The sequence below is a fragment of the Triticum urartu genome, chromosome 4A (assembly GCF_056163025.1).
Source record: "Triticum urartu cultivar PI428250 chromosome 4A, HENAU_Tu73, whole genome shotgun sequence".
In the NCBI taxonomy this organism is placed as follows: Eukaryota; Viridiplantae; Streptophyta; class Magnoliopsida; order Poales; family Poaceae; genus Triticum; species Triticum urartu.
This window is the reverse complement of record NC_141876.1, coordinates 407,748,480-407,757,070: the sequence shown is the minus strand read 5'-3', so window position 1 is coordinate 407,757,070 and position 8,591 is coordinate 407,748,480. Positions and strand designations below refer to the sequence as shown.

Sequence of the window (8,591 nt, the reverse complement as noted above, 5' to 3'; positions counted from 1 at the left end):
GGAGATCGGCGGCACTCGGCGACGGAGGTGAATTGAGACGGCGATGGTACTGCCCCGCTGCTGCTTCGTCCTCGTGGGGAAGAAATGGCCGCTGCTGCTTGGTCCTCGTGGTGAAGAAATCGATCAACACCAGCGGTGTTATTCGATATCATGCTGGATTGGGTGTTTTCGGTTTTGTGAAGGGCAGTTTGCGATTACACGGGACCTGAAACCGCTGCGGCCGAAATAAACGCATGTAATGTAATCGTTAGCCGGTGTTTTCGGGAGACAGCGAAAATTTCGCGAACCAAACGCGTTGTAGGATTGTGACGAAACAAGATGAGAGACAACGTCGGAGAAAGGTTTCACCGCCCGATCGTGGCCTTGGACGCTCCAGATCGCGCCTTCATCCTACTCTTATCCACCTGAAGCCCACTCCTCCATGGCTTCTCTTCTCCGAGCAGCGCCCTCCCTCCCTCTGTCCATCCCGACCGCTGCCTCCATCGAGGAGGTAGGAGTCTAGGAGATCAGCGAGCTGGTAGGCCGACAGCTTGCGGCGGGCCATCACAGAAGCTACGCCGTACGCGGCGGCGGCTAGCCCCAGCTTAATAGATTAGTTCTGCCATGGCGAGGCTTCCCGGTCTGCGTTGCTGTGACCTTGCCGCGCGCGGCTCCCTCCCTCCTCTCGGCCTTGCCTGCCGCCCTCGCAGGTCGCCCCGCGCCTCGGCTCTACGCTACTCGTCTCTCCAAGGTACACCGCCTAGCTTCACCAATGCTCAGAATTGCATGGCGCAGAAATTCGCTACCTCGGAAGTCGGATTAGAATTCTCTTCTTGCATTCGGTCGGGGTTACTTCTGGCGATGCTAAAATTGGGTCGGGATTACTTCGCCGGAGCATTCTGATTTTGAACACATTATTTTCTCCATGCATTGGTGTATTTAAATCCATATATGCTATAAAGAGAAGAATTATTCAAGGTTTCAAGCCATACAACAGAAGTGCTGAGCACCAACATGGTTCGGCGTTTGTTCTTTCGTACTAATCCTGTGGCCTCATTGTTGGAACTGATAGCTGGTGACAGTCTCGGGAAGGATGTCTTGCGCATGTTCCTTGAGGATAGGCAGACGAATGGGGACCTGGTCTCCAAAGTCGCTGACATGGTTTTGAGGAGAAACGACACAGGTCTTGATGTGTTAGAGGCTACCACAGATCAAGAAAATGCTGCAGATGTTGGGCAACCTGAAGATGTAAGCTGTGCCAATCGTGTGTTATCTACGTCATCTATTGCAAGGCATAACTGACTGAACAATGGAATGCAGTTCAGGGATGATGTTATGAGTGAGGGAGTCGTGGGATTTGAGGCAATTGGAGATTTTGTGTCCGCTGAGGGCAGCCTTACTGCGAGAAGGAGGCTTTCTGCTCTGGTATGTCATGGCCGTGTTTCGGGACTATTACTGTTCATCATTACCTTGAATTTTGACTATGTTTTTGTAGAGATAATTGATAGATTGGCATGTTCTTGCAAATGATGACAGGCTGGGCAGAAAGAGAGTGATAAAAGGAAGGAATTCAACCTTCTGAGATATGAAGCAGTAATTTTAACCCCCAGTGTTTCATCTTCTGATGCATTCAGTAGAAAAAAAATCATATCCAGCTGCTCATGTTAGTCGTTTCCCACAGATTAAGGACGAACTGTTGCTCTTGACCATAGGAATTGGAGCCGCTTGCACTATATATTGTGTCCTAGTCTTCTCTGTGGAGGTATTTTCATCCTGAACTTTATAGCAGACCGGACACGCATTTTTGCACTAACCATGAATGATTGAATAGTTTTGTGTGACCATGTGCCACAATTAAGTGATACCCTGTTTAACTGGAATTTTACAAAATCAACCATTTGAAATTGGATCTCTGGTATACTAATTTTTTGTTGTTGGAGAGAGATAATCTCCAATCTTGAAGGGGAGCCTTGTCGCAGCAGTAAAATTGTGCCCTTGTGACCATGAGTTCACGGGTTGAGTCCTGTAAGCAGCCTCTTGCAGAAATGTATGGTAAGGCTGCGTACAAAAGACCTAAAGTGGTTGGACCCTTCCCGGACCCTGTGCAAGTGGGAGCTACGCGCACCAGGCTGCCCCCTTTTTTTAGGGAATCTCCAATCTACCAGCAGATAACAATGTTGTTTTAGGTCAGATTTGTGCACTATGTGAGCATCACACTGTTCGTGGCTCATATAATCTTGGAATCATTGCCTTGAGAACATTTTCGACTGGACCTCCCACTTCCCCCTATATGTCCGGGCGGATAGCCTGGACACGGCCCGGACAAAAAACAGCCACCTGACCGGACCCCCCATACCTAGCTGAAATGTATGGGCTGTCTGGCATCCCTCAAACCTGTTACAGTATGGCATCCCTCAAACCTGTTACAGTATATGTGGATTGCACTGGCCCATTCCATCAGTTCGGACATCTGGTTGCGTTGGCTAGTGCATGAAGCTTAACGTGGTATCAGAGCTAAGGTCTTGAGTTCAAGTCCCGGCTTTCGCAATTTATCTAGAAAATTGCTGCCGCCCCCCTTTGTGTCCTTGTATAGGCCTCTTGAGTCATACGTAAGTTTCACGCGCCGTCGCTCTCTTCCGGTTGCACGTGTTGACTTGTCTTCCCTGTCACATGTAAGAGCGGGTGTTACAGTATATGTGGATTGCCAGCCTTTTCCATAAGTTCGGACTTTTGGTTGCGTTGGCTAGTGCATGAAGCTTAACATGGTATCAGAGCCTAAGGTCTTGACTTCAAGTCTTGGCTTTCGCAATTTATCTAAAAATTGATGGTAGCTCCCCTTTGTGTCCACATATAGGCCTCTTGAGTCATATGTGAGTTTCGCGCGCCGTCGCTCTCTTCCGGTTGCACGTATTGACTTGTCTTCCCCGTCACACGCGAGAGGGGGTGTTACAGTATATGTGGATTGCACAAGCCCTTTCCATCAGTTCGGACTTTTGGTTGCGTTGGCTAGTGCATGAAGCTTAACATGGTATCAGAGCCTAAGGTCTTGAGTTCAAGACGCGACTGGCGCAATTAAATTGCAGCCCACTTTCGGTCCATGTTTAGGCCTGAGGGAGCCACACGGGAGGGGGAGTGTTGACGTACAATGTGTTGCCTAGTCTCTTCCATCAGATCGGTCTTTTGGTTGCATTGGCTAGAGCATTGCACTTCTACGTGGTATCAGAGGCCAAGGTCTTGAGTCATACGTGAGTTTCGCGCGCCGTCGCTCTCTTCCAGTTGCACGTGTTGACTTGTCTTCCCCGTCACACGTGAGAGGGGGTGTTATAGTATATGTGGATTGCACTAGCCCTTTCCACCAGTTCGGACTTTTGGTTGCGTTGGCTAGTGCATGAAGCTTAACAAAACCCAACCCATATGTGGGGCGAGTTTGGGGCCGCTCGAACACGACCCGGACAGAAAATGACCACCCAATCGGACCCCACATACCTAGCCCAAATGTCCGGGCTGTCTGGCATCCCTCAAACCCAACACGTATGTGGAGCGAATTTGGGGTCGCACGGACGCGTTCCCCACGTCAGACCGGCCCATCCCACAAAATCCCGTTACTATCCTCACGTGGACCAAGCCCTAGCCATTTGTCTCAGTCCACTGCAGTCCGCTTTGCTCCGCCTTCCACCCCTTCCTCTCCGGTTATCTCCAGCATGACTAGCAGCGGATCTGAATCCGGTCGGCTCGGATGCATCGATCGGGAGCTCGCCGCCTGTTCGCACGAGGAGGTGATAGCCGTCTGACTCGTGTTCCACCGATCCCCGAAGGATACCCGAGCTTTGTCTCGGAGCCGCCCGCAGCGTATCCACCAGTTCGGCGCCTTTACCTCCACTGCGGCTGTGGTCCAGTGTTGGCACCGCGTCGAGTGGTAGCTCACGGCACGTGTCCGCTCCATCACCGCATCAGGCATGCGCCGGGTGAAGGTCCCGGCACGCCGGCGAGAGCGGCACCGCAGCAGACCGTTGTTGGGTCGTTGTCCTTGCGACATCAGCCTTGGAGTCTGAGGCCAATGGCAGCAATGCGCAAGGCCATGAATGCACCGGATGCGGTGGCACGTCCGCCATAGAGGGACGATGTGCTCGCCGTCAGAGGGAGAAGGAACGCCGTGATGTCAGAGGCAGTTTGATGGTATGATGAACTCCCCTGCGCTATGTCCAGACTATGTATGAACTATGTGCTTTGGACTGGAAGTGCGCTATGTCCGGACTATGTATGAACTATGTGCCTTGGAATGAAAGTACGTGTGTTTATCTACATTGGATACTTGTCTATGAATTTGGTGGTTTGGATATGAGGGGGACGGTTGCGGACGCGGAAAATGAGCGGCGGTCCAGAGCTGTCTGCGGATGTGTTTGCGAATTAGCAATTCCGGTTGGAGATGCCCGGGCGACATAGAAAAATGTGCATTGGTATTTGGACATGAACATTGGACATTGTGAATGGTCTTGGCGTTTAATGGCCATCTACCTGACAAGCTAATAAGCTCTGTTTGGACAAAATGTTTACATATTTTCTTGAAGAATTATTTTTTTTATTTTTTTTATTTTGAAAAGGGGGACTCCCCGGCCTCTGCATCAGAGTGATGCATACGGCCATTCTTGAAGAATTTATGATCATTAATTTCTATATAGTCCGGTAAGCTCATGAATGGCAAATGTTTTAACTCTACCTGAATATTGGATTGATCGGCAACTAAATTTCGTTGAATGGTGTCTGACTGAATCTTTGATGTTCTTATTGAACAGGCTGGTATCAGTTATGCTTTTGGAGTTGCTTTCAGGTTAGTTAAATAGGATTTCTTTACAACTCAAGAATCGAAAGTTCATGATGATTTTTTTTATAGAGTGCTGCCATGAATCCTGTCTAAAGATACTGAAATATACGAGAAAGTTTTAACTTGTGTTTCATTCTCAAGGATGTGATATAAATCTAACCACTCGCATTTATATTGAGCAGCTGGTTGTATCTTCAACTTCTGTATCGACACGCAGATAACCTGTCAAAGGAAGATGTTCCTGAAGTTTTTCTAAAGAAGAAAGTGAAGAAGTAGGTTTGGAAATGTCTCTGTGATCTCTACTCAGTCTCCTATCCCTCACGTTCTGATTGTTTGATCTATTATTGTTCTGTATACATGGAAATGCTAGAATCGGCATTCGAAGCGAGGATTTGAAGGATACAATAGAGAAGACATTGGGTGGCTCTCTATTTGTTCTTTCATCCCCAAGGCTTATAATTCCTGCAGTGATTTTTGGGTTGTCAACTTTTTCTAGTCATTTTCAAAATAGCATTTTTAACTTTGAGGTAAAGTACAGCTCTTTTTCATTATAGATCTCATTCAATTGGTGGTGCCAATCTTAGATTTATGTTGACCTTATGAATATGTAATACAATATCTCATTTCTCTGTTTGCAGCTTGTTCCAGGGATGATGGGGTTCTTTGCGTACAAGGCCGCAGCTTTGGTACAAGTCTACAGAGATAACGATGATCTTAGATTGATACTCCCCGAGGACGATCCTGACTACAGCTAAAAAGTTTTGAGGATGAGAGTTTTTTCACCTAGTTTTCCTTTATAAAGCAAAGGCCACATTGATGTATAGTTTATGTTATAGTTTGAAATAAATCCCGCTGATCTTTTGTGTGCATGATAAAAAATAATGCAATGACAGAAGGGATGGTAAAGAGCTGGAAAGACTGGAATATGACCGCTAGGCTAGCAATTCTGTTTCCAGATACAACACTACACAGCTTAACTGGGATACTCTTGCAATCACAGGCTGCAGAAAGCAATGCACCAGCTGGGAAAAAAAAGCGCAGGATCGGAGTACAATGCGGTGTGCAGCAACCAGCAATTGCGCATTGCCATACGCCACAGCAAGTCGGAGATCGCAGAGGAGTATTCTTACTAGTACTACTAGCTAAATGTTTTTCGGAGTAAGTCAGTTACAAATTGGGCAACCTTAGTGCCGGGCAGTACAACACTAGTACTATTAACATGATGATGATCAGAAGCTGGCCGAGTTCCTCCGCCGGAGCTGGTTCTTCGGCTCCTGCTGCGGCACACAGTGCACCACCGGTTCGAATGCCTGCATCACACAGCAATTGGATCCGTCAGGTCTGCAAAACTGAAGATACATTTTGCCGCGCACACGGATTTGGGCTCACAATTTTCTAGGCAGTGGGGGTCAGGGTTTCGTACGCACGAAAAAATGCAGACAAGGACACAAATCTCACCTTTCGGAGAGGTTGTCACTGGCAGGCTTATACATGCTGTCTTCAGATTTCATGACATGTGCATGGAAAGGAGCACGAGACTAGTACTAGAGAAAATCACAGAAAACGAAAAATGCGCGGTGCGAGGTAGATGTGCAAAATTTTCTAGTACTACTACTACTACTACATGGATACCAGTAAATTTTGCACATCAAAGCTGAAAGAGATGGGCAACGATACTGGAGGAGTATTTATTTATCAGCATTGAGCTGGGGAGGAGCTATTATCTTACTAGTAATAAGTACGGTGATGCTGACTGCATGGTAGAGTAGTGAATTGGTGATGAAGGAAGTGAGGTGGCAGACAACGAGATAAATAAAACCTTCCCAAAGCCCTAATTTTAGTTCCATCCAGTAGGTTAAAAAATAAATAACCGTCTTGTTATCCTATACTAGTTGTGAACTAGTGTCCAGTCAGCAGGGAATAGGCATTGACTATTCCTCTGATGGGAGGTGAGATAGATGGAAATGATTGATCCTCGACCGTGTTATCCGTTAAAAAAATGCAGCATGTTGGCTCATTATTTATCCACGATTGTACCTTCCTTAGGAAAAAAAAACACCACAAGTTGCAAAAAGTAGCTTTGGTAGGGTGAAAAATATTGACATAAGGTAACGAGATAAGCTTTTGTGCAAGATGAAGCGGTGAGAAGGCGTCCATTTGATTGGGCAGAACTTTATGGTCCATCCATCATCATCTGACATCCTCTGGTAACCACTACAGAGCGAAGGCAACGACGCACAGACAGCGAAAGAAAGAAAGAAAGAAACACAGGCCGGGCTCATCAGCAATAGCAGACCACGCTATACATGCATCAGCACAAAATGAACAGTTTGGCGCCCACTGATTGACCACCCCGACGTTGATTGCCAATGGATAGCGGTTTGTTTTCGTCTCAGCAGATTTGTCCTATGTTAGCCACTAGTATTAGGGAATTATGTTACTACTAAAGGCGTTTAGTAGGCGGCATAAAAATCGACAAGAAGTGGTAATAATATTGTTGATGAAGTTCATCTCTTGACCGAGCCTGCCTAGCAACCTGAGATTTACTTAGTTGGGAAGGAGTATTACCTTGTAACTCCTGAGCTGCTCGTTCTCCTCTTCCAGTCGGGAGATCTTGTTCTCGAGCTCGTTCGTGTACGCCTGCCCAAATCGGAGTGGGTGAGCTTGTGAGCGTGCAACAAATGCAAGAGAGATTTGGGGTCTCGAACGGGAGGGACCCACCTGCTTCCTCGCGCGCGACCTCGCCGCCGACTCCCGGTTCTTGATCATCCGCTTCTTTCGCCGCTCCACCGTCTTCTCCCCGGGGCCGCCCACGGCGGCACGCTTCTGCCCGGACATGGTGGCCCCGTCGTGGTCGTGGTACAGCGCGTCCAGCACCGGCCCGGCGCCCACCCCCAGCGGCCGCGGGAGGGGACGGGCGACGTTGTTGCGGCGCTGCTGCCCCGGCACCGGGACCGGGGCCGGGGGATTGTACTGCTCGGCCCAGTGGGCGCCCCCCGCGTCGCCGCCGGGCCTGGACAGGAAGTCCTCCAGCGTCATCTGGGCCCGCGGTCGGCTGGTGCCGCCGTCGGCGCCGTGGATGTCCCGCCACACCTCGTCAGCCGTCCTCCTGGCCGAGCCGGCCGTGCGGAGGAGGTCGTCGAGGTTGACGCCGTGCAGCTGGCCCTCGACGTCGCTCAGCGTGAGGCTGCAGAGCGAGCCCTGGCGCGAGATGGCCCCACCGGACGGCATTGCCTGAGTTCCCATTCACTCACCCACTCACTCCTCACTCACCAGTAGAGTACTCACTGGCCGCGCGGGAGGAACACCTGCAAGAAACGTGAGCGTGCACTTGCATGGCAGCACGGAGAGACGCCGCTCCACCACTTGTCTCCTTTCCCTTCCCTTGGAGGCGAGGCTGGCTGGACAGCTGAAGAAGAAGAAGAAGGAGCAGAGGAGGCAAGGATTTACGATTCCTCAAAGGGAGTGGTGGGCTTGGGCCGATGGGGGCAGACAGGCGATGCCTCAAGATGGGGAGAATCCAAAAAGGGAGGAGCGAGAGGGGGGAGGGGAAAAGAGCTCCTGGCTTTTTAGCGAGGCCAGCCAAGGTTGCTGGCTTTGCTTTCAATTCCATCGCCTTTTCGCCCGGTGGAATTTTTATTTTATTTGTGGTGGGCGGGCGCTGCAGTCTCTGCAGGCTGCCTGGCTAGCGAGCAGGTATCGAGTAGTGACAGCGGGTCAGCGAGTGCCACAGAGGCCGGGCCCGCTCAACAGTCCGTTCCATTCAGACGTGCTGTGCAGAATTTGCTGG

The 8,591-nt window shown here is 49.6% G+C and overlaps 2 protein-coding genes across 2 annotated transcripts; one reads left to right on the top strand and one right to left on the bottom strand.

The window, feature by feature from the left end:
• The first annotated feature begins 334 nt into the window (after positions 1 to 334).
• LOC125551842 (NF-kappa-B inhibitor-like protein) lies at positions 335 to 5,629 on the top strand. Its single transcript, XM_048715211.2, has 9 exons — positions 335 to 730; positions 1,052 to 1,227; positions 1,300 to 1,404; positions 1,516 to 1,572; positions 1,661 to 1,741; positions 4,773 to 4,807; positions 4,984 to 5,073; positions 5,172 to 5,328; positions 5,440 to 5,629. Exons 1-9 carry the CDS (start codon positions 604 to 606, stop codon positions 5,554 to 5,556), a joined length of 945 nt encoding a protein of 314 aa, XP_048571168.1. The 5' UTR covers positions 335 to 603; the 3' UTR covers positions 5,557 to 5,629.
• Positions 5,630 to 5,717: 88 nt separating this feature from the next.
• On the bottom strand, positions 5,718 to 8,389 carry LOC125551843 (ABSCISIC ACID-INSENSITIVE 5-like protein 2). Its single transcript, XM_048715212.2, has 3 exons — positions 7,523 to 8,389; positions 7,370 to 7,441; positions 5,718 to 6,111 (listed from the first exon to the last, which is right to left on the bottom strand). Exons 1-3 carry the CDS (start codon positions 8,045 to 8,047, stop codon positions 6,031 to 6,033), a joined length of 678 nt encoding a protein of 225 aa, XP_048571169.2. The 5' UTR covers positions 8,048 to 8,389; the 3' UTR covers positions 5,718 to 6,030.
• Between the last annotated feature and the right edge of the window lie 202 nt (positions 8,390 to 8,591).

Excerpts from the sequence above, each read along its gene's own strand:
- LOC125551843 (XM_048715212.2), bottom strand. The coding sequence starts at position 8,047 with ATGGGAACTCAGGCAATGCCGTCCGGTGGGGCCATCTCGCGCCAGGGC. Across the intron at positions 7,442-7,522 it reads GGTCGCGCGCGAGGAAGCAG|GCGTACACGAACGAGCTCGA; the intron begins GTGGGTCCCTCC and ends CGATTTGGGCAG. Across the intron at positions 6,112-7,369 it reads AGCAGCTCAGGAGTTACAAG|GCATTCGAACCGGTGGTGCA; the intron begins GTAATACTCCTT and ends TGTGTGATGCAG.
- LOC125551842 (XM_048715211.2), top strand. The coding sequence starts at position 604 with ATGGCGAGGCTTCCCGGTCTGCGTTGCTGTGACCTTGCCGCGCGCGGC. Across the intron at positions 1,742-4,772 it reads TCCTAGTCTTCTCTGTGGAG|GCTGGTATCAGTTATGCTTT; the intron begins GTATTTTCATCC and ends CTTATTGAACAG. Across the intron at positions 5,329-5,439 it reads ATAGCATTTTTAACTTTGAG|CTTGTTCCAGGGATGATGGG; the intron begins GTAAAGTACAGC and ends CTCTGTTTGCAG.